The following is a 26,119-nucleotide window of genomic DNA, read 5'->3' on the forward strand; positions in this document are numbered from 1 at the left end:
CGCTGGCACACGAGCTGAAACGGCGGGCAATAACGAATGACTACTACGCAAACGGCCCCAATTAATTCCCTGGTTATTTTTCCACATGGAACGCTATCCTGGAGCATTCCGATCAACTCGTTAATCAAAACAGAAAACTTACCTGTACAGAAAAGTGTAATATACTCTTTTGAAAGGTGTGGGTGCGGCAGCTATAATAGGAGGGCTACCTACCACCGAAGCGTGCCACGAAGACGCGTTCGGCAAGATTAAAAGGTGTGTCAGTGACAAAAAGCGCTAGGAGCAGTAATACTTCTCAAGGCTTCGAGGGGTTGCTCGGGTGCGTTCTTCTAAGGAATCGGCCAAACTGTGCAAGCTATATGAACTCCGTGGATTGGAGGCTCTTGGCATTAGCAGGTTGTTTGCGCATCAATGCTATGTGGCCTCCTGCTGAGAGCTTCGTCACATGACATATTCGTTGCCTACCGCAGATCTGGCACAACCGTTCCTGCGATATATGACAAACTTTAAGTTCAGCACATCACGGGACTCTGTCGCCTTCTCCAGTTTGTCTGTATGAAATGAAGAGCATCGAAAAGAAACAATATATGGAGCAGAAAGGATAAAATGAGGTGGTTCGTTCAAGGTACCAAGATAAGCCCAACTGATACGACGCGATCCGAACACATTCATTGTCAACGTTCTAATACTCTCATGAAGTGGAGCTGCACCTTTTGTAAATCGACGCAGCACTTGACAGAATTTCGCCATAAAGGCTACCCACTATCAGATAGAAGAAGGTTTCTCTCCGTCGACATGAAGTGCTTTCGGGGCACCAGTAAAGATCCCCGCGCAAGAGACTGCAGATGGAGAATTCAGTGCCTCGGCTGCAGAGCTCGCCATGCCTCACGCAAGTGCGACTCAGACAAGATAAGACGAAAGCCTGCTGGAGACGTCAAAGGAACTTGCGAACTGACCAGACCAAACCACGACAAAACGCTCACTTCGAAAGCAAGACTGCCGAGTCACAACTGTAGTTGCGCAACGGACACTGTTTTCGAGTCAGAATGCAGTGCCACGCCAGCACGGTGGGAAAACTGCAATGAATGGTTATGGATGAACGACGTCATGGAAAAAACTGCAAATCCAAACTTGCCGAAACCACAAGTCCGGGGCTGGCGCACCAAATTTGCAATATGTGCTCAACTAAATAGGTGACACGGACTCGAGAACTGAGACAGACGTTTATTTGTGTCTTTATTGAGCCAGAACGTAAATGCTTCTCGCCTTCGTCGAACATGCTCAAGCGCTCGTTGGCACGGTGGCACCAACCTCGTAGCTCTTTTTTCACAGGCTGAAACAGGAAAATAAACAGGTCCCCACGCACTGTGATCTCAACGGTTTTTGCCGTGATCACTGATACGACAAACTGCACGAAAATCCCGTTTTTCCCGGGAATGGTCGTACTCGCACAGACTAGCGTTCTTGCAGTTTTGTGAGAAGTTACATGCGAGCCCCACTACGTTATAATTTGACATCTTGCTATCGCATTCACTGCATCGCCTTTTCAGGTAAAGGTGATTTTTTTCTTTTTTTACCAAATTTATAAGGCAAATTTATCTCGAAATATTTATTGATAGATAAATATTTATTTATAGATCGAAATATTTATGCTGCCGTTGGCACTGTTTCGCAACTATAAATAACTGAATATATTATACATATTCGCCTGTGTGGAGTGGCATGCTAGTGCATACTATCGGTCGGGGCGGCCTTCCCTGGTTTTCTTTGAGTAATCCTCTCTCCCTCTCTCCTTGTAAATATGTCTGGTGCTACTTCATAACGTTTTGTTCAATAAAAGAGCTACAGCACAGTCACCTTCAATTTTCATGCTTCGCATAACATAACCTTCTCAATATATCTCGCACTGGCGTTTAGGCTGATGTAAGATGGTCGTTCTCTTTTGCATGCACATCGTTTTGTGGACAAGATAAAAGAACAGACAAGTAATGGTCCCATAGAGCGAAAGCTTCTTATTACCGCTCGGGTAGTCTGATGGAAACAAGCAAGATGGTTAGCAATATTTGCAGTAAATCTCAACAAATATGGAAACGAGAAGCAAGTGACACTGCCAGCGAAGTTTTTGAAGAGCTCTCCTCTTAAGCAGCTAAACCAAACTATAATACATGTTTCAGAAAAGAGAAAACGTACTTTGACCAAGAAATACAAGAGCTTTGATTTACTAACCCAAAATTGAGAAATTTACAAACAAACATTTCTTTGTATACAGGTGTCAGACACGGCAATAATGGGGTCTATAACAATAATTTTGTGAATATAAGAAAAGATTCTAAGATACAGCTGGCAACAACTTTATTTCATACAATTCCTACTGTAGTGTCTTGTATATGCGTCACCAATACTTCTCGCCCGAGTGTCTGGTATTGTATCGTGATACAATTTAAAATCATATTTGCACAGCTTTGAGTGTAACTTACGAGCTTCAAGGCGTATGTGTTGTATGTTTTTCAATTGCGTGTGAGATGATGTCATAAAAGGACGTAATGTGGCGTTTCTGTAGCCAATTTTCAGCTAGCCTGTAGAAATATTGGTATGAGTTACGTCGTCCTAATTTTTACTGAATAAATGTAAGAATTGCAAAGTGAGCATCTTGTAAGTTAGGGAAGCAAACAAACCAACGACAAAACATATGGTAAAAACTGGGGGACTCTTGGGCCTTCACCCTTCACCCTTGAAATTTCAACGTGATGGCGATATGCTGTCCTTAGGGCGTGCTTCAAACACTTAGTGCATGAAGTTTCATCGAACTTGTGCGTTTACTACGTGGCCTTCAGGAAATCGGCGCAGTAAATTCATTGCGTTTTGTCGTGAATGACCCTCTTTAAACCACAATGTCATTGTAGTATTCACGTGTTTTCTCGCATAATGGTATATATACTTGTACAACGCATTAATACCGCAATGTTTCTTGTTGAATGGGCAAGCATGTATACAGGACGCCTGTGTTCTTAAAGCATAAAAGTTACTTTCACAGCAATTCCTATCAGAAGAACTTATCTTCACTCTATACTAAAGCAGCTGTCGCGTAACACCCGCTTGCGATCCAAGCTACCCAAATTTGATCCCCAATCCGACCCAGAACTATAACTTATTTATATTTTGCATCTTTCTCCATTTTTTGGCAATGCACAACATGATAATTTTTCGCGCAAAAGCAACGAGGTGGACACCTACACTGGAATTTTGGCGAAACGAGCGCTTTAACGCTGTCATGTTCATAAAATTGAATGCAGTGCTCTATGGCATTCTGCCTCCTTTATTAGCCCTTTCAGTCACGGAGTCTCTATTTGCGGACGCTAATTTCAAAGGGGCGTCACTCACCAACTGTGTTCAAAGGGCTTTAAACTTGGTGTGCACATTTCAGCAGTCTTCCCAACTTCAGGTCATTTAGTTATGTGTTCGGCATATTGTTAAAGAAGATCGCTCTGCACGAGACACGACCATGTTTCGCCATCATTCGACGTGCCGGGATGAAGGATTAACGTGAAAATCATTTTCTTCGTACTAAACAACAAATACAAGCAAAAAACAAACTTAATGCATTTCGGGCCTAAGGGTTGAGTTTTTAAACAAGTAGTGAAGCTGGCTGGTAGCAATAAAATTAGATAAGTAGTATCCTTCTCATTTAAACGAGCGTGTGAATCTCACACAATAAACACATTCACTTTTTTTCTTTATCGGAATGTATTTCTAGCTGCGCACGTTTCAATATAGCCACGCGAATTTGACGCGTTTATGACACTGACATAATTCGTAGCTGAAAGTTTTACATACCTACATAGCTCGAGAAAAACGCAAATATATATATATATATATATATATATATATATATATATATATATATATATAAATAAATATATATATATATATATATATATATATATATTGAAGAGTCTGGCTTCGGTTGTCGTAGAGTTAGGGGCAAATAAGCATACGTTTTGAAAAAAAACTTTATGGTAACGTTGTGAGCAGAGACTGATCTTCATCAGACCTTATGAAGATTGGTCAACAGTTTCTTGGCGTAGCAATATCGATGGTGTCACCACTGCAAACTCTCAAAATAGCTTCCTTAAATTTCTGATGAATATCGGTATCTGATCGAAATGTAACAATGAACAGATTTTTAGAAGCACATATTTATAGGTCTCTCTCTACATATATATATATATATATATATATATATGTATATATATATATATATATATATATATCTATATATATATATATATATATATATATATACATACATACATATATATATATATATATATATATATATATATATATATGTATGTATGTATATAATTTGGATGCTTTGGAAGAAGACATTTTGAGCACGACTTCATAAGAAAGTATGGCCCTGCAATAGAAAAAATGAAAAGCTGTCAAATCAATGGGTCCTCAAGTGCTAGAAAAGCTCATTGTGGCCATCCTCAGTCTGTAATTTCTTACTTCGGCTGCAAAAGAATGCCTACAGCAGGACGAGCAGCATTCTTCGCATTTAAGCAAGCTATTTTGAGAACGTGCTGTGATGAAGCGTGTTGGATCACCATTACCACGCCAGGAATGTTTGTTAGAACTGCCGGCGCCAGCGATGACGTATACAATATCGGGTATTACAGGCGTAGTACTTGCTTTTCATAAAACTGTCATGTGCAACTAAGGGGTAATTGATTGGCTCCCGTCAGCCTCACGTGCATAAATGAACTCTCATGAGATCACTTCATGTTTCTTAAAATAGGTAAATGTGAAATCGCCATGTTTAGAACCTAACGATACAGAATAAAAAAAAAGCATCGATCCTATATTAGCAAAGCAAAGTGCTTTCAATCTTGCGAATACTGCATATAAAAAAGAATGAAAATGTTCAAAGAAGTTGCTAGCCGTCTACGAACTACTGTATTGTGATGAACAGATGAATATAAGAAGCACCAATTAATAAAGTACATTACAGGCAGCCTTCTTAAGCAATACTTTTTAAAATAAATTGTCTCCTAAAACGTCAATTTTTTTTGCTACGAGCATTTTTAAACGTAGTTATTATGTGTATTGCGGGGGCTATAGATCGGCATTTGCCGAAAATGTGATGAATTTGTATTGTCATATCTCTGTGTAAGCCATGCAATTCCTAATAATAGGTTGATGTTGAAATTGTGGGGTTTATAATTTGGTGATAACTCTTCCATAGAAATTTCATGGCTGTTATTAGCGGGCCTATTTTGATGCTGCTGTCTTGACACAACTGTCACCACTTGTCGTGAAATAAGAAGTGATATACAATGTCTAAATTTTTCCAAGGGAATTTTCATATTTCAAGTGACAATCAGGAACGCGTATAATCCCGTGAGGATAAAATGCGTTCAAAGTTTGATGTAATTCTCATCTTGCAAAAAGAAAACCTTATACACAAAAATGTTTACAAAGAAACTTCTTGCATTAGCGTCACAGTTCGACCTTTCACCAATCCAACGCTACGGCTCATTTATGGCACGTGCTAAAGTCAACACATTACTTTTTTGGAAAAAATGAAACGCATTCTGCACAGAAGATAGAAACTTTACAAATTAGGTTGAGAAAATGTTGTCAATGGAATGGGCCCTTTAGCGCACATGATTCGGAAGTGTACAGGTCTCCAATGAACTGTGAAGGGGTTTTGTACTCTTACTCATGTACCTTAATCTAAGCTACACTCTTCATTGTGTGGAAGTTTTTTTTTATTTATATGTGAAGTTTAATGTTCCAAAACTGCCTTATGAATATGAGAGGCGCCATAGTGGAGGGCTCCGAAAATTTCGAACACCTGGGGTTCTTTAATCTGCACCCAATTCTGAGCACATGGGCCACGGCATTCTCGCCTTCATCGAAAATGCAGGCGCCACAGCCGAGATTAAATACTACGACCTACGAGTCAGCAGCGGAGTGCCCTAGCCACTAGAGCACCGTGGCAGGTCGTAGAACTTTTCTTGGGTAATAGTGGAACGATTACGAGTTTCCGGAAGAGTCTGCATGTTTTTGGTACAGAGTGATGTTGCATATGAATCAGGGCGACTGAACGCTGCGATGCTATCATCACCAAATTTCGCCCAATATTCATATAGCCAAAAATTATGAAATAATCTACACAATTCATCTTTTCGGCTGCTACTGCTGAACTTTGTGCACACAGATCGAGAGGTACGGACACCAGGTGGTCTAAATTTCCGGAGCCCTCTACTACGGCGTCTCTCATAATAATATAGTAGTTTTGGGACGTTAAACCTCACATATCAATCAACCATATCTGCCTAAGAATGATACTCCAAAAGCGCTCGAACACTTGTCCAAGAATCAACAATTCGTTATGAAGGAGCCATGTCTGGGTAGTCGGACGCAGCTATATTGGTGTCCATGACTTCGTGTCCAAGCTAAAAGACTTAAAATTAACCGAACATTGAAATATAACACAACTAATTATTAAAGGTGCACACACAATCACGCTGTCGTTGCAGAATGAGACTAAAGCGCTGCTGAGTGCGTTAAGCAATCTTCAATAATAAAGCATTTCTCTGTGGTTAAAGATAGTCCCATCTACGTTCACTGAGTTTTGTTAGAACAATGTATGGAACAGATAACCATTTTTTTAGAGGTGTGTTGAGTCATAACTATAGAGTCATTCTTATTCTAGAGCATCGTACGCCCTTATGTTCCAAAGTGCTGAAGATAGGCTCTCTTCACTGCCAAGTTACATTCGCAGACAGGCATGTTCTTTGCCCAGGCAGCTAGTAAAGCCTAAATGCCATATTCCTTTGAGTTTTAAAATCAGCATGTTTGTGTACAATGTGACAACAAAGAAGAAGACGGAAGAAAACAAAAAAAATTGAATGCTAAAAGTTTCGCAACATATCACCTGACGGTACACGTTCTGAGAAGGTCACCTAATTTGAAAGCACAGTGATGTCCCATGGGTGGGTCACCCAATCGTTAAATGTGGATTGCTTCTATCGCTCAGCCACTTATCCTGGAAATATGCTATGACAAAATTTAGGAATCAGCAAAACTGGCTGAGCAGCCTCACGCATTCCAATGGCGATGTCAGATGCAAAGTGTTTGGATTCTTGATCAAATCTTAGCGCTCGCTTCAGCACGCATAATCGCATCAGCCCCTCTGGCCTATGTATGCCCTCCATCGTGCGCAAAGTTGATTTGTTTTATCACAAAAAATACATCCCATGTATTTTTTCAAAGAAACTTTTTCAGCTGCGAGTCACTGTTTTCATCGTCCAGTTTTACCTGAGTCCTCCACTACGTTTTCTGGTCTTGAGGTTGCGCCATAACCTCTGTGAATTTTGTGCGCTCTGACTGGAGGTCCCGACGTGGCACTGCGCGCATGCTGTAAGCAACGGGTCTCTGCCGGTGTGCCTGCGTGGAGTGTCACTGCGAATTTTTCACCGTATGTCTGGTATCTTGTCTACTGTACTCTAGTTGAAGATTGGAAACGATGCCACGTACCTGTTTCGTAGCTAGGTGTCAATGCAGTCATTCCAAAAATTAAGAAAAAGGCTGCCTAAAGACGAGGACTGGTAGGAAAAGTGAAAACGTGGTAAGCCGCGACAAGAAACTTGGGCTTTCGCGACTGATTCCCCGCGTTCGATTGCGTGTCAAAAGCACTTTCATGAGAGTCACATCTTTAGTGATGAATATGGCTATTCAGATGTGTTGTTGCGAAGTCGTTGTGCGATGTTACGAAACTGTTGCCGCGGTCTCCTGTCAATATTCAACAGTGAACTGGCGCATTTGTCGAGTGAAAAAAAGGTCCAGAGCCCACCCGCTCATCAAAGCGTGGTCGAGAACCATCTGCTAGGTTGAATTCAGTTAAAACCATACCGACATTGTACAAGCCTCCATGACACGTCTGCAGCAGATAATGGCGTTGACAATAAAAGGGAGATTCTTTAAAAACACCATAAAAATCAGTTCACTCACTGCAGCAGCCGCATTTATGAAAGGAGCATGCTGTTTACACACGATGAAGTAAGAATTGCCGCAGTTCGCACTTCTCCTGTGTATGATTGTGCGTTAATGTTGCGCTTCTTTTTTTCTGTTTGAGGAGCGCGCAATATTATCGAGACGCGACAGTAGCTAGTCCTCCATCTCGCTCTGTAAGCTCGTATTGTCTGTGCTTTCTATTTGAGGTGAACACTGCAAGTTTCGTGGTGCTTGCCGTTCTTCGCATGATATTCAAATCTGTTGCTTGATCGTTAAATCCTTTGCTCTCCTGGCAAAACCATGGATAATGAACTGTCGAGTCACTTTGTGTAGTCACGTTTCATTATCTTGTTACGAAGTTTTCTCAAGATAGGTATCATCCACACTTTCTCTTCTCTCGTGTTTTTGCGATTATATAATTGTGTTTTTTGCTCAAGTTTGGCGGTAGTATTTTCATATTTTTTACTGATCTTTTTGTACAGGCTAAGTTGCCACCGCTATTTCTTGTTTATTTAATGATTTAGTCATTATTTACACGCTGTGATCTTCAAATGATCATTCGCATTGCCATTTCCATTTATTTTTGGCCCCATCACAAGCAGCGTCAGTGACAGAACATTCCAGGTGTGTGACATTCAAAGGATGACGAAGTGGATTCGGCAAGCAAATGTCTTTTGATACAAACATCAAGTATATGCTTTCCTAATGAAGTTCTGTGACTTATTGAACAAAATGTTATTTTGTCTCGATGTCGAGCTAACTTTACTTTAGACCTCGATGTATGTCAGTATATTATAGTTGATTTTATGTAAAAATTTTTATCGTGTTGCACACAACATTTGACTGTGCGTCTTCATAGCAAATGACCAAATCAGAAATGTGTGCATTGATATTTTTTTATTTTCCATTTCATTAAAATTTTCACTTCGCTGTGCAACCTCACCCAGAACTTAAGATCACGTGGGCTTTATCAAAGTATCCTCAAGTAGGTGGGAAAGCAAGGCGACTGAGCAAGCATTGCTCACAAAAATTTTTGTTGCAGTTTTTTTACTAAATTAGGCTACATTCAATGCATTTCTGCTTACAAGGCAATGCAGTCTTTAAAACGTATTTTTTTAAAATCTGCGGCAACTTCCTGATTATTCGTATATGTCCGCGGGTTCATTGAGCCAGTTTATCGCTGAAAGCAATATAACAATAAAATAACTGCTCAGGAAACGTCTACTGTCATGTTTTATGTCATGAGTGATTCTGAGTAGGATCACAATGGTGATTCTTCTGCATCAATCAGCATAGCGACACAGATATTTTATTGGAGAGCACAGATGTCGGTATAAACTGGAGCGCTCTCGCCTGCATTCGATACAGAGTTTCGCAACAAGATCCTTACACAAACCTCTCAACGAATTATTTTTAGCTGGATATGAGCTTTCACGCTAGCTATCTTGCATTTTACTTCACCATATTATGGCTGGAAAGCTTGGTGGGAAACTCTTTGTGCGCAATGAGAAATGTAAGTATGTTTTACATACAAAAAGCAGAAAGGGCTAAGTGAATTCTTCCACACCGAAATATTGTTACGAGAAGGAGACCGACTCGGAAGAGTTGACACTGATATACATGTATACAGCTGCTTAAGCGAGCAGCGCCAGCGATAGAGATTAGTTCGTGCCAGTTCATAGACTTTGACCTCTTCATTTCAATGCCACTTGTACGCAGCATGACCCCAATGGCAGAGGCACCATCTCGGAGCTTGAAAGTTCGTTATAAGATGCACCCTTGTATGGCTTGAGCCGCGAGACGTGAACAACGTCACTGGACTGTACAGCAAATGATGATAGACACGCATGGTTATTTCATTGGTTACAGCTGCTACTTCACACAATACGCGATAAGATGCCGTGTAACGAGACGGAATGCTTTTCTGATAGGCGAACCTGACATCGAGGAGACCAGGTTAACAAAAGGGTACCCTGGAAGCGAAGCACTAACGCCTTTCGTTAGTCTGCGATGCCAATAGTCGAGCGCGGAAGAGCTGACGGCCATGATCGGCTTGCGTTATATTTTCATAAGCATACTCGCTGCTGACTGGGGAATGAGCTGAGATGACTGTGTCCGGCGGCAAAGTCGACTTTTTTGCATACAATAGGTAAAAATGCAAAACGCCCGCTGTGTCATGACGTAATGTATTATACGCGAAAACAGCATAGCGCAGGACAAGGTCTCAGTCTAGGTGGTCGGGTGGCTCGTATACATAGCGAGCATTATTGTGAAAGTACGCTAAAGCGTTCCGTTGTTTCGTTGGTTTGGGGATGGTAACCTGTGGGGCTAAGTGAATTCGTCAGTATATCAGTGTGTGTTGTGTGGAATAAGAATGTAGGATATCGGTGATGGGTTGGATTAGACTGTACGGCCAAGACCTCAGAGAAGTTGTCTCAGCGCGTCCAGAAGCAATACACCGTCCCTTAACAAGAAGTCAGCGACAAGAAGTCAGACTAGTAGCGCTGGTGATTTATGACGTAGACACAACTCATACGAGGTGCCGTATCGACGTACAGAGTGGGCATGTCTAGCCAGAAGAAAGGGTGCCGTACGAGCTCGTATTTGCGAGATACGCCAAGGTGTCCGTCTGTGGGCACGTCATAAACTTTAATAAGGACATGGCGCCGCACGGGGAACATAAGAGACAGACCCTAACGCTGAACTCCTGACATGCATGTCATGTAAGTCATGATTGCACGCCACGCTCAAGGTGCCTTCGCAGTCGTTCCGCTAGTGTCACATATACCAAATTTGGTATTGCGTGACGTGAATGCAGGACGAAAGTAGACGGCACGTTAAGCATAGTAATCGTGATACGAGGGTCACATAAAACATTACTGCATGCTAAGCTCATAGCACGCTGTCCTCGCTATCTCCACATGTATCAAATTTGGTATCACAAGACATTATTAGACGAAGAAGGTAAATGGCCCGCCCAAACATGATAATCATTCTATGAAAGTTATGTACGGGATAATTTGTCCGTCTCAATCGTTGTGCTGATTTTTAACTAACATATCCACTTTCCTCATTTGTGCCTCATGTATTATCGATTCACACTGTACGTGGGATCTGCCAATTTTTCCCCTTATCTGATTTTGTACCATCTGCTTTGTATCTGATTTTCTTGCGTTTCAGCATTTTTCATCTTCATTTTTTTCGTTATTGCTTGTCTCTTCTTTCTTCTAGTTCATTCATTTATTGAAATATTTCAGTCCTTTTGTCGTTATACCTTTTCTTTCCTGTATTTTCTTCTTCTATTTCCTTTTTTAAAATTTTTTTTTCTGTGTTACTCGAGTGTGTAACGAGATCCACTTTGTTGAGCAGAGTTTTTTTTTTTTTTAACGCGCGCACCTGCTGTTTGCTGTGGTAGGGTTTTTACACTCTTGTAGCGCCTACCCGTTTATGTAGTTTTTGGACACGAAGTTACTTACACTCGGTTTCAATAGCTACGCTCTAAAAGCACATTCTGTGGTAAATGTGCAGTAAAAATTACTGCGCATTCCTGATCATCGTGTTGCCGTGTGGAGAGAATTTTCAGGGCCCTCCGCATGAATTATATATTCCTTGTCAGTGAGATCTAGGCCAAGTCTGTTTGCCTAGCGCTCTTAGCAATAGTGCGGTATGTCTATTCTTGCCCCGCCACGGTGGTCTAGTGGCTAAGGTACTCGGCTGCTGACCCGCAGGTCGCGGGATCAAATCCCGGCTGTGGTGGCTGCATTTCCGCTGGAGGCGGAAATGTTGTAGGCCCGTGTACTCAGATTTGGGTGCACGTGAAAGAACCCCAGGTGGTCAAAATTTCCGGATCTCTCCACTACGGCGTCTCTCATAATCAAATAGTGGTTTTTGGACGTTAAACCTCACAAATCAATCAAATCAAATCAATGTCTATTTTTCTAATTAAAAGTGCGTCATCTTTATGCGCAAGCTTCTTTCTTTAGTAGTTCTGTGAGTGGGTGCACGACGTCAGCAAAATTCTGCAAAAATTAGCGAAAGGTGGGGCAGAGACCTAAAAGCTTCAAAGATCGTTCGCGGAGGTCAGGAGAGGGAAATATTTGACAAAGCAAATTTAACCAGGGTCGGGACAAACACCAGAAGAATAAATAGGGTGACCGAAAACAGCCAGTTTGCGGGGGCCAAAGTGACATTTCGACGAGTTCATTTGAAGTCCTGCTTTGAAGAAAACGGAAAGAGTAGCCGAGAGCGGCTAGAGTTGTGTTGTAAAAGTCGGTGAGAAAACAATGACGTCATCAATGTAGCACGAGCAGATTGATTAGTTACAACCGGGAAGGACAGCGCCCATAATGCGTTCTAATGTAGCAGAGGCATCGCGAAACCCAAATGGCATTACTTTAAACTGGTAGAGTCCATCAGAAATTGTGAACGCTATCTTTTCACGGTTCTTGTGATTAACTACTATCTGCCAGTAGCTGGAACGAAGGTTGATTGAATAAAATTGATTCGCTCCGCTAAGACAATAACTGACGTCATTTATCCGTGGCAGGGAATACACGACTTTTTTGTTACTTTGTAAGATTGTGGTAGTCGACACAGAAATGCCATCTGTTATCTTCCTTTTGACGAGGACGGCAGGCGAAGCCCATTGGCCGCAGACGGCTCAATGATGTTCCGAGCAGGTATCTTGTGAACAGTTTTTCTGGATCATGTGGCGTTCGGTGAACAAAATTTGCATCGCTGGTATTGAAGGGCCACTCACCAACCCACGTTTGAATACGATGGGGTGATTTTCTCCTCTTCTTCATACACACGCTGCATTCTTCTCACGCTTTAGTTCTTCAATGCCCGTGACCAATATGTGCACTAAGCGCTAGAGCGTATCGGGATTTCGCGCTTCTTCATTGCACGCTGTTATCGCGGCTTGCGCAGTTATAAACACAAAAGGGAAGTTGGATTTGTTGGTTATGCAAAATATTCATGCGAGACAAAGAAGAACGATGAGCGACTGCATAGCGAAGCAGTGTAGGAGACAAATCCCATGCGATAATTCGCGTATATCAGTCAATCGAGAGCATGTACGCTGTGGCCGTCACGGGAACGTCACATGTTACAGTAATGCGCCAAAAGAGACGAGGAATATCAGGAAAGTATTTTTCGCTTTTTTGTATTTTGGAAGCTTTGTGAGTGTGCCTTTAATCCGATGCTTTACGACGGTCGTTTGGCCTAGTTGTGGGTCGCGGAGAATAAAGACGTCTTGATATGACGCAAGGAGGCCTCGAAGCGCATTCACGTGCCCGGTCGAGAGATCAGAGGTGATCATTTTGTTATGCGATCTCGTAAAGTGCCAAACTAAAGACTGGCAGGAAACGACGCCTCCTTTGTTAAAGTAGAAATGTGGTGGTCGCTTGCCGGGTCAAAGGTTGAAAAGCATATTCCTCAGTGCAGTACTTGTGATCACAGAACAAAGTTCACTATAGCAATACGTCTCATGTTGTCCTTCATAGTCATAATCGTGTGCGGGAACGTTTCACTGAGCAAACACAGGACGTTAGTGTTAGGTGAGACGACATAATCTCCGTCGGCCACAGGTGGATTGGACGAGACGTATATATACGTGACAGCTCAGCGGAAAATGCGAATCTAAATGACGGAGCATAGCTTTGGCGGCACAGAAGCAGGGGGGTCAATGGCATGTGGTAGAGCGAGCTGAACAACAGCAGCAGAACAATCAAATAAGACGGAATGCTCCGGCAGAAAATCTAATTCTGGAATGATTTCATGTGGGCAGTGGTCCAGGACGTAAAACAGAATTATGACTTCCAGCCAAAGTGACGCGGTCGGCATACCTACCAGTGCCAGCTGCTGTTGCTCTATCGGCTACTCGGTTTACAGTGATAGGAGCAGGAGTGAGCACTTTTTTAGCCGAGCACGAAGGCTGGAGTTCATTACTTACATGTGAGCGCTGACGCCAATAAGTGATGTTGCAGGTGTGCCACCTACATTTGTGCTGATCTAGTTCTTGTGACCGGGAAGCGCGTGGTGACAAATTTTGTGCTGGGTCGCCAAATAAGGCTCACCTTTAGGAGCGGCGCCCGTTAGTTCACCGAGGACTGGTGGTGGTAGGAGGGCGAGGGAGAGCGGCGACGGGTAGGTGAGTGGGAAAGGCGTCCTGATGGCGACCGCGAGTCGTTTACTCGAGCGGGCAGGTGTAGGAAAGCGTTTTCGTGGTCAACGTGTATTAGCATGCGGGAACCATCAGGTAGGTGCCGGGTGTTGGCATGGTGCGGCCACGGCTGCAAATTTCAGGAAATATGGCAATGACGTGAAATGTGGCCGACTCGTCCGAAGCAGAGCAGATCAGTCTTTATTCGGAGGTTCGCAATTCAGCCGTTTTTCTTTAACGTGAACGGTTGTACGGGCGGCGGGACTTATAAAGTACGCTAGTTGGTTTAGTAAACTGGGCAGAGCGTTTGTACTCCGGCAGTGGCCAGTTCTAGGAGCACAACGGTCTGAATTAAAAAAATCTTTGCATGAGAAATGTCAGTGGCACGGGCATGATCATTAAAAGGAGACGCGGCCTCGATTTCACGGCAAACCATGCGCAAAATATTGCCGGAAGCAGCGGTGGCTGGTTGGAGACGGGCTTCTTCGCTGGTAGATGTGGCAGCTAGGTCAGGAAGACACAAAAATTGGTGATTAATACGCGATTTCACTTTATAAAAGCATCAGCATTTACTGACGACGTCGTCTACTGTCGAAGAGCCGGAACACGAGGAGAGTGAAGGCATCATTCGCGACTCCTTTAAGTATGTGCGCGACCATTTCGGATTCTGGCACCTAGTCGTCAACCATGCGCAGTGGGCGAGCAAATTCTGAGTTCATATCACGTATGACTCGGTGCACGATTGCAGTCGTCACGAAAGTTCTTTCACAGCCGAACGGCGATGCCCAAAGGGCTTGCCGAACAGGTCGATGAGTTTGCATTTTTGAATGTCCCAACTGGTGACCTCTTCCTCGTGGTTGGAAAACCACACTTTGGCCGTGCCCTCAAGGTAAAAGAGAAGATGGCCAACAGAAGCACCCGGTCCCAAATGATAGTCACTCATCCGTTTGTATAGCTGAAGCCACTTTTCAACATCCTTGTTGTCACAGCCGAAAGAAGGTGCCTGAGTCATGTGGTCGGGTCAGACGACGGTCTGGTTCATGATGGCTGTATTCGATGACGTCAGACACTACGTGGTTGGACGAGGCACGCTTGGTGATGTTTCTGACGAATTCTCATTTTCTTCGTGATCAGCTATCGCAGAGACAGGCAAGGAACGTCCGCTGCGTAGAATCGTCGTAGATGAAGATTCTGACTGGAACCGCAGCTCCACCAAAATGTTACGGGGAAAAGGCACCTGAATAGCCCTGCCTCCACGAGAGCTCAAACATCGTCTTCTTTGCTATCAAGTTCAACTGTGGCGCCCCGTCGGAATATCAATAAATCGCAACAGCTAACCTACAACGAAACAGAGAGGAAGAAAAAGAAGCTTGAAAGGCCAATAAAGAGGCGTCAAATCTTTGTTTTTTTATTGAAGTTTCCAAACAGTCTCGCTAAATGCTGTATATTGTGGAGGACATACCGTATTGCGATTCTCCTAACCTATATTTTGAAAAAAAAACTTTTGCGTCAATCGATTGCACTTGCCCAATCTTCCTCGTACGTTAAGTGGTGAAATATCACCCACATGTTGCTCTGCCATATTAAGAGTCTCTTTCAACAAACTGAGTCTACAACGCGAGCGAACTTACTCGGAAAATAACTGAGCATAATAAAAGCATTCTAAGCATGTCCCAAAAAGAACACAAGTACGTCAAATGATTCAGCCCAGAGAAGTTTACTAGAAACAGGTATTGGTCCAGACCTATTGAAAAACTAAAACCATAAGCACGTATGTGCAACAAAATTGGGTTATTTCCACCACGTACTACTTCCACTTAGCCTTGAGGACCAAGGCGAGAGTTTGTCCAATGAATGGCGTGCACGTAACGACAGTATCACTATTGTCATGTGATAAATTATGATCAAACGGTCGGGCGGTTATATATGTCGGCCTGATAGGCCCTTATTTGCAGCACGCATGGTGGAAGCAGGGCGACGAGAACACAAGTGCATTGCCCATGCACGGGACGAGCGTCATTTTCCAAAGAAGACACAGATGGCTGAAAAGTGGCTGCCCGATAAAGAGGTAGGCAAGACGAGCGCTGGGGTTTTTCAGTGGCATGCCAGAGATGGGATGCCGTGACGGTCACGCTAGGCACGACATTTTTTCCTTTGTGTGGCCACGTTTGTTTGGGGCATCCGCTAAGGCGAGTGACAGGCTCATATTCTAAGGAGAGTTGCGTGTGAGTTTGCTTTCTTGTTGCTATGTTTCGCATCTGCTTCCTTGCCGTTATGTTTCGCGCCGTATGTTTCATTGACCGCCATTCTCCGGGGATTGTTCATTTTAGATTTTCGGTCCTCCTTTGTGCGCTAGCGCCGTGTTGTACCAGTCCGGATGCATGGTTGCAATTTTTTAGGTCGGGATTTGAAGGCGCTTCTTATTCCTAGCAAAGCTGCCTCGTGTCCTGCGAACTTAGGTTCACTGACACCCTAAGGGGAGTCGAGGCCTTCACGTCGACCCCTACATCGGGCCCGAACCCACAGCCCTAAGATGAAGTCTGATGCTCTACCGACTTAGCTAGCCGAGCATAATAATGTTGTGGGGTCATAACGTGAACAACGGGAGCAGACTCCACGTCCATAAAATAAACTGTTTATTCGGGCCAAACTTATGGCCACGCAAAAGGAAAGTAAGACACTGGCACTGATAGCGGCGAACAGAGCGTCGGCCGTAGATCAACTGACAAGCGGCAAAGCGTGTTGGCATTTATACACCTGCAATCCAATATTCTGTACCCTCTTTGTAAGTCTCCAGGTTTCTGCTCGGTACTTAGCTACGGAACAGAAACCTGGAGACTTACAAAGAGGGTTCAGCTGAAATCGAGGACGACGCAGAGAGCAATGGAAAGAAAAATGGTAGGTGTAACTTTAAGAGACAAGAAGAGAGCAGAGTGGATCAGGGAACAAACGGGAGTTAAGGATATCATAGCTGAAATCAAGAAGAAGAAATGGACATAGGCAGGGCATGTAGTGCGTAGACAGGATAACCACTGGTCGTTATGGGTAACTAACTGGATTCCAAGAGAAGGCAAGTGGGTTAGGGGGAGACAGAAGGTTACATGGGCAGATGAGATTAAGAACATTGCGGCTATAAATTGACAGCAGCAAGCACAGGCCCGGGTTAACTGACGGAACATGGGAGAGGCCTTTGTCCTGCAGTGCACGTAGTCAAGCTCATGTTGATGATGATAATGATGAATCCAACATTCTAGTGTTATCACTAGCGACGACTTAGGTTTTACAACAATCTGAAAGGTTCACGAAGTTTGCATAACCTTACCGAAACCATCTACTACAGCCTCGAAGCTTCTCTGACACCGGTTAATGGTTTGCGCTGAATATAGTATAGAGAAGCGATAACAAAACCTGGGGACAGGAATGTGTCTTTGCCCTACCCCCCTTCTGATAAAGGCATCGTCCCGATGTTTTACAGAAGATAGCCCCGCCATGGTGGTCTAGAGGCTAAGGTTCTCGGCTGCTGACCCCCAGGTCGCGGGATGGAATCCCGGCAGCGGCTGCTGCATTTCCGATAGAGGCGGAAATGTTGTAGGCCCGTGGGCGAGATTTGGTGGCACGTTAAAGAACCCAATGTGGTCTAAATTTTCGGAGCACTCTACGACGTGGTTTCGCCAGATTGTAACAGGGCATAGTGGGACATACCCAAAAAGGGTGCCATAGACTGAGAGTGAAAAAGTAAGTGGACGTTGTCGGTGAGCTGTGTTGAGGCTACCGACTGACTACTGTTATTCTCCACGTAATATTTGTGCAGCTGCTGGACACACGTTTGAAAACCGAGATGTTCAGTGGACGCCTCGTTAGGTCTGCTACCATGGTTTGGGGTGAGAATACGCCTTCGCCACCGATATCGGCAACGACAGCAACCCGGCACGACACCCTAACGAAACCTCGTGATCCCCGTACCTTTACTGGAGAGAATAACGTGAATGTGGACAAGTGGCTTAGTATGTACGAGTGCGTCTGCAAGCAATATAGATTGGACCCAACCTTTATGCTTTCTAACGTCATTTTATATCTTGACAAGACCTCTCGCATCTGGTTTGAGACGCAAGAGCACGGAATGACATGCTGGGAAATGTTTAAACAACAGTTCCGCGACCTTTTTGGCAACCCGTTCCGTCAACAGCTTGATGCACGCAAGCAATTGGCCATACGCACACAGACATTTACCGAGCCCTACTTAACTTATATTCAAGACGCTTTAGCATTATGTCACAGGGCCGATCGCCAAGTGACTGAGGCTGACGAGATATCACACATTTTAAAAAGAATCGCCTACGATGCGTTCAGCCTGCTTGTCTTTACGAACGTAACGACCACCGATGCCGTGATTAAAGAGTGTCGCCGTCTCGAGCAGACGAAGAGAGGACGCATTTTACACAAGTTCCAGCGCCTACCCAACAACGCTGTGACATCGTCTTGCGAAGCCACTTCTTCTCAGCCGTCTACAACCGAAGACGTGCTGCGCATAAGCCACCGTGAACTCGAGGCCGCTAATTCGGCTGCCAACAAACTGACGTTGCCCGATGCCTCAACGACAGCTGTCTCCTTGATTCAGGCTGTTGTCCGCCTGGAATTCGCTAACCTGTGTATCCTGTCCACTGCACCCACCTTGGATTATACTGATCCCTCGATAGGTTCAGTGGACATGAGACGTTGCCGTCTGTGCTCTCTTCAGACCAGCAATTCGTCTGAATAGAGAACACTTGATGATAAGCCAACCTGTTTTCGCTGTAGTCGCGTGAGACACATCGCTCGTTACTGCCGTATCCGATGGCCATGTATGTCTTCTGGCTCGAACCCCACTTATTGTAACTCATTCCGTCCACAGAATTACCGTTATCCCACCCACACTGACCTCAGTATTCTGGATTCTCCTTTCACTCAACGCTTCGCCTTTACTTGATGGATGGATGGATGGATGCTATGAGCGTCCCCTTTATAACGGGGTGGTGACAAGTATGCCACCAGGCTCGACAAAAAAAAAAAACCTTTTTTCTTTTTTTTTATGTTGGCCTAATGCCTCTACTCCGATAAATTCTATCTTAATGGAAAAAAGGTAAATTTTCAGCTTAAGTTCTCTGCCATTTACGGCACACTGTCCATATTTTATTTTTCCAATATTTATTTTTGTCCTTTCTCTCTAATTTTCTGCCACCAATACTCTAACCGTCTCTTACTTATTTCAATCGCGGGTGTGTTCAGCTTTCCATTATTGCCCCTAAAACCCAAGGCTTCCTGTAGGCTCGTGCCCAAACGTACACCTGGGTGGATATCTCCACATTCAATCAGAACATGCTCCGCCGTTTCCTTATCTTTCCCGCAGCATGTGCATTGTTCTTCTTCTTTACTGAATCTTGCTTTATAACTACGCGTTCTAAGGCAACCCGATCTCGCTTCAAACAGTAAAGCGCTTCCCCTTGAATTGTCGTAAAATGCCTCCCCTCCTTATTTCATTTTTGCCCTTTCGGTAGTTACTCAAAGCCGGTTTTTTCTCCATAGCTGCCATCCAGTAAATCCTCTCCGCCTCCCTGACTTTTCCCTTAACGCTCTTTGTTGACATATGGCTCACAATACCAGCCGTATATTTACTAGTGAGTCTTCTAGTTCTTTTTCTCCACTGTGTGTCCACGCTCTTCCTATACAAATAACGGAACACCTTCTCTGCCCATCTACTCTTCTTCATATTTCTTAGCCTTTCTTCGAACCTTATTTTGCTCTGCGCTTCCCTCGCCTCAAAACCTGCCCACCCCATATCGCCCTTTACAGCCTCGTTTGTCGTCTTCCCGTGAGCACCCAACGCGAGGCGTCCCACAGTCCTTTGATTTACATCCATTCCCGATTGCACCTCTGCCCTCATGCACACCACTGAGTTCCCAAAAGTAAGCCCTGGAACCATTACACCCTTCCACAGACCTCGAAGCACCTCATACCTATTGTATCCCCACAACGCTCTGTGCTTCATTATTGCCGCATTCCTCTTTCCTTTTGCTGCCGAGGCTTTTTCCTGTACCTCCATGTATCTATCACTCTCATTTACCCATACTCCAAGGTACTTGTATTCACTCACCCTCGGTATTTCTTGGCCTTGTATGGACACCGTCTGATCACAGGGATCATTGAATACCATCAAACCACACTTCGTTACACTGAATCCTAGTCCAAGAGCTTCACCTTCCCTTCCGCATATATTCGCCAGCTGCTGTATATCATCTCGACTGTCCGCAAATAAGACGATATCGTCCGCATAAAATAAACCTGGAAGCTTCTGCTCAATCATCATGCCGCCCTGTTTGTGTAACAGATTAAAACCAATGTTGCTACCTTCTAGCGCTTTTTCCATACTCACCATGTACAGCATGAATAACAGTGGGGACAAAGGACATCCCTGTCTCAGACCCCTGCTAACCTCAACGATCTCTTTGCTACGCATTCCTTCCCACTCTATGCAAACTGTATTTTCTCGGTATTTCTCCCTCAAAAGCTGTATACAGTCGTCGCCCATGCCCATTCCTTTCAATATATCCCACAAAATTTCGTGATTAACGTTGTCGTATGCCCCAGTGATGTCTAGAAAAGCCACGTACAAGGGCCTATTCTCTATTTTAGATATTTCTATACACTGAGTGAGAACAAACAGGTTATCGTCTAACCGCCTGTCGACTCGAAATCCGTTCTGAAGTTCTCCCAAAATATTGTTATGTTCGGCCCATGTTTCTATTTTCATTTTTACTGCTTGCATCGCCAACCTGTATAGTACCGATGTAATGGTTAGTGGTCTGTACGAGCGAATCTTGTCCTTTTCTCCCTTGCCTTTATAGATTAAGTTCATTCTACTTTGTCGCCAACTGTCCGGTATTTGTCCGTCCTTTAAGCTTTTTTCTACTGCTTTTAACAATGCTTCTTTAGTGTTATGTCCTAGTTCGTTAATGAGGCTAACGGGAATCCCATCTAAACCCGCGGCAGTGCGCTTTGGAATTTTTCCTTCGGCCTTTTTCCAGTTGAAATTATCTAGTACTAGCTCTTCCTCTGTTGCTTTCTCCGCGACACTTTTACTCACCGGGGAGATCCCCTGGACGCTCTTTTGAAACGAATCGGCTGTTACCTTTTGGATGTAACCTAGCGCTTCGTACCCTTCCAATTGATTTCCTCCTTCATCTAGAATATGTTGTTGCGTTGTGACAGACTTCCTACCTAGCGCCTTTATGTGGCTCCAAAAAATCCTAGGCGCGGCCTCCTTTTTTTCGTGTATCTCTGTCATCCAGCGTTCACTTTCACCTTTAATTTTTGCCTCTACCAATTTCTGTACAAGGGATTTTTTCTCCAAATATATTTCCCATATTTTTTTGACTTCGTCCTGCGGCCGCTTCTCCTTTTTTGCCTTTCTATGCTCCCGTGATGCTTCGCGTCGCTTCTCGATCGCCTCCCGGATTTCCTTGTTCCACCAACTTTTTGGCTTCCTTTTTCCTTTCCAGCAAACGGTTTTCTTCTCTTTCCCTATCTCCTTCGTCATTAGATGTAACAGCTCCCTATACTCCCAGTCCTTGCCTGGTATTTCGCCTACTTCTTCCTCGACTCTTGCGGCTATATTTATTATTTGTTTGTCATTTAAATACGAGCTGCCAGACTTTGATTCCATGCTCATATTTTTAGTTTCGTATCCCATTTGTAATGTTATTCGTTTATGATCACTACCCAAGCTGTTAATGCCTGCCTCGTCTATCCTCATTTCTGTCAGTTTGTGGTAAATTCCTTCAGTCATGAGACAATAATCAATACTTGATTGCTTGTTTCCGACTTCCCATGTGATCTGGCCGTCACATTTAGGCCCCGTGTTAACTATCTCCAGACTATGTTGCTCGCAAAGATCCAGTAATAACTTCCCATTGGTGTCTGAATATCCGTCAAGGTCATGTATGTGGGCATTCATGTCCCCTAGAAGGATGATTTCGGCCCCATTACCAAATTCCTTAATATCCGCACTCATGCAATCCACTATCTCCTGATTCTTTTCTCTGCAGTTATTCCCCGTCCACAAGGCATGTTGCACAAGGCACAAGGCAATGCGGCAAGTTGAGAAAGCCGATGGGAGCGCCATCTGTAGGTACGGCAAGTCACTGCATATCAGCGATAGTCTGCTGAGATTCTGCAGTAGGGTAGCGTCATTTTCAGCCAAGTGGTGGCGCAGTGCTCAACTCTGTCAAGTGAAGGGTGAAAGTCGAGTTGAGAAGCATTTGTAAATGCGGGGGTTAGTCTACAGCATTTACTGCCCCCTAGGACTACAGCCACCCTGTCCCATCGTCGTTGCTACCTCAAAGCCGCCCTTCTCGTTCAAATACGCGTCGCCGCTCTCCCTCGCCACCGTTTAACCACCGCATGTCCTAGGCTTAGCAGGCTGCGCAGCTTGTGGAGGTGAAGCTGCCCTGTCGACCTTACCCATAAATTCTCTGTAGCCCTTAAGTTTGAATCGGAACACGCTTGAAGTATATGTTGATGGCACACCTGTTGAAGTTTTGATTCCTATGGGTGCTCACGTCTCTATTATGAGTTGGCATCTTCGTCGTCGCATCAAGACGATCCTCAAGCCCCCTTGACCAGTGTCGTCCAAGTTGCAGATGGCACAACAGTCCCTGTCCTCGATGTGTGCACAGCTCAACTTACTGTTGCCAGTCATGAGGTGGTCGTCCTTTTTTCCGTCCTTGTGACATAATGCCAAGACCTTATACAAGGCCTCAATTTTCCTGCCGCCAATTCTGCTCTGATTGGTTGCTCCACTGGCGGGTCCTGCCTTGAACTGCTACAAATCATTGATGCCCCGTACCTACATGCCGATTACAATGCAGCGACTTTATTCACCTGCTCTTGAAAACTGTGACGTATATAGACTTCCTGTGCTCACCAGCTGTGGCCAGCGGTGACTATTACGCTACGCCTCTCACCGACGTACTTCTTGCACATAATGTTGCAGTTCCCTACATGGTGCTCAGCATCATAAATAACAGAGCTTGTCTACCACTCGGAAATTTCGGCTACACAATGCAATGCTTTCACAAGGCATTTCTGTGGCGCCCCTGTGTCCGTTGCTCGATTCACAAACCGAAGTGTTTGCCTTAGATACCCTTTTTTAAACGCAGCGCACACCGTTCACAGCACATTCGGGCAGCCGTAAAATTGTAGATATGATCGCTACTGATCTTCCGCCTTCGCAAGTTGAATCACTACAGCATATTCTCGAGGCCTACCAGGATATTTTTTGATTTTGGTGAACGACCTCTAGGGCAGACGTCCTTTGTCCAGCATCGCATACACACAGGTGATGCCAACCCTGTTCACCACCGTCACTACAGAGTGTCTGCTTTTGAGTGGAGCATTATTCTGAAGGAGGTGAACAAAATGCTAGCAAAGGACATTAGTGAACCATTATCCAGTCCCTGGGCGTCCCCGGTGGTAATAGTTAAAAAGAACCGATCGTGGCGATTTCGCGTGGACTATCGCCACCATAACAACATCACCAGAAGGCGCATACTCGCTGCCACAAATTCCCGATGCCCTTGATTGCCTCCTTGGTGCTGCCTACTTTTTTCCATCGATCTTCGCTCTGGTTATTGGCAGATTACCGTGGACCCCCATGGACCGAGACAAGACGGCTTTTGGAACACCTGATGACCTTTGACAATTCAAGGTCATGCCATTCGGCTCATGTGATGCCCCCGCTGCCTTCGAACGAATCTTGGAGTCCATGCTCCATGAATTCGAGTGGTCTACATGTCTTTGTTATTCACATGACGTGATTGTGTTTGCTGCCACTTTTGAAGCGCACCTGGAGAGACTGTCCGAAATTCTTGATATATTCCGGCTCGCCGGCCTTCAGCTGATTTCCCCTAAGTGCCGGTTTTGTCGCCACCGCATTACAATACTTGGGCATATTGTTGATGCTTACAGCGTACAGCCTGACCCAGAATAACTTCGAGCTGTGGAGGACTTTACTGTGACGAAAACTGCTAAAGATTTCCGCAGCTTTGTGGGGCTCTGCTCCTACTTTCGCCAGTTCATGAAGAATTTTGCGGAAATTGCTCGGCCGCATAGAGATTTACTCAAACCAGATGACACGTTTACCTTGGGTCCCTTGCAAGCAGAAGATATCTAAGACCTCACCGCATTGCTCACTTCCTTTCCTGTTCTGGCTCATTTCGACACTGCGGCACCAAACAAAGGCCGCACTGATGCCAGTGGTTACGGAATATGCGTTGTGTTGGCTCAGTGACAACGTGGGCAGCATCGCGTGATAACCTATTCCAGCAGGCTGCTGGCCCCCTCGGAGCGGACTTATTCCATCACCGAGCGCGAATGCCTAGCGCTGGTGTGGGAAGTCGCGAAATTTTGCATTAATTACACGGCCGACCATTCAGAGTTCTCACCGACCACCACGCGCTTTGCTGGCTAGCATCCCTCAAAGATTCCGCAGGACGTCTCACCCGCTGGGCACTCTGTTTTGAAGGACATTCTTAAAGTGCATTGTATAAATGAGGAAAACTGTACAAAGATGTGAATTGTCTGTCACGCTAAGCTGTGGCTCACTGCGACCCTACAAGCACTGATTTTGTGGGTTGCGTTCTTTCCATCTCCCAGCTGCTTCATCCCGGTGACGAGCAGCGTTGCGATCCGGATATCAGCCACACACCTTATATCAGCGTAATTTATCACTTAATGGTCACGACCTTCTTCTGGTCACAACAAAGCACCTGCGCTCCGCAGTTCTCTGCAAGCTCCATCACGCGCCATCCACGGGTCATTTTGGTGTCTCTCGCACATATGAACGTGTGCGCCACCACTTCTACTGGCCTGACCTTTCACGCTCTGTACGTCGTTACGTCAACGCTTGTGAAATTCGCCAGTGCCTCAAAAAGCTGTCGGGACTCCCTGCCGGGTATCTTCAGTCCGTAGACATGCCATCAGAGCCACTGCTTCGCGTTGATTTGAACCTTCTCGGTCCCTTCCCGACATCAACCTCCGGAAACAAGTGGGTCACGGTTGCTACCGCTTACGCGACCCGCTATGCAGTTACACGAGCCATGCCAATAAGCTGTGCTACAGACGTCGCTGATTTTCTACTACGAGATCTCATTTTAGTGCATGGAGCCCCTCGTCAACTGCTGACAGACAGAGGCCGTACGTTCCTTTCGAATGTATTTGAAGATGTCCTGCGTTCCTGCTCTAACCAACTTCAGCTCACGGCATCGTACGACCTCCAGACTAACGGGCTTACAGAGCGTTTAAACCGCACCCTGAAGGACATGTTGTTATCGAAATACGTCTCGGCTGACCATCGTGATCGGGACCTTGCGCTACCCTACGTGACGTTCGCGTAAAATTTCTCCTGGCATGAACTGCTAGGTACTCGCCATTTTACCTTCTGCTTGGACGCGAACGAAATTTGCCGTTGGATACCTTCCTTCCAGCCGCTGCGCAGTGTGCTTCTGAATATGCACGCGACGCTATTGCCCGAGCTGGCTATGCTCGTCAGCTTGGCCGCAGTATATTAACGGCATGCCAAGACTCACAGAAGCATCGTTACGACGAGCTGCATCGCCACGAACACTTTCCGACAAGTTCCATTGTTCTCCTCTGGTCCCCTACGCGTCATGCAGGCCTTTCAGAGAAGCTTCTTTCTCGTTTCACGGGCCCTTATCGTATGCTTAAGGCTGGTGCGCACCGGCGACTAGCAATGGTGGCGCGACTATTTGCGCCTGGCGATCGAAAAGCTACTGATGTTCACACCGGCAGGGGCTGCATGAGAGCGACCGGAAGTCGCAAATGCGGAGAGTCACGTCTGGATCTTGTTATCAGAAAGAGCTCTAGAGACCAGCGCCG

The 26,119-nt window shown here is 44.9% G+C and overlaps 1 protein-coding gene across 1 annotated transcript in view; it reads left to right on the forward strand.

The window, feature by feature from the left end:
• The first annotated feature begins 9,376 nt into the window (after positions 1 to 9,376).
• Positions 9,377 to 26,119, forward strand: part of LOC142765970 (uncharacterized) — an 82,982-nt gene continuing 66,239 nt past the window's right edge. The window contains exon 1 of the mRNA XM_075867778.1: positions 9,377 to 9,538. Coding sequence (XP_075723893.1) covers positions 9,449 to 9,538 — 90 coding nt within the window. The 5' untranslated portion in view covers positions 9,377 to 9,448. The remainder of the gene's footprint in view (positions 9,539 to 26,119) is intronic.

This window comes from Rhipicephalus microplus, chromosome 6 (assembly GCF_043290135.1).
Source record: "Rhipicephalus microplus isolate Deutch F79 chromosome 6, USDA_Rmic, whole genome shotgun sequence".
In the NCBI taxonomy this organism is placed as follows: domain Eukaryota; kingdom Metazoa; phylum Arthropoda; class Arachnida; order Ixodida; family Ixodidae; genus Rhipicephalus; species Rhipicephalus microplus.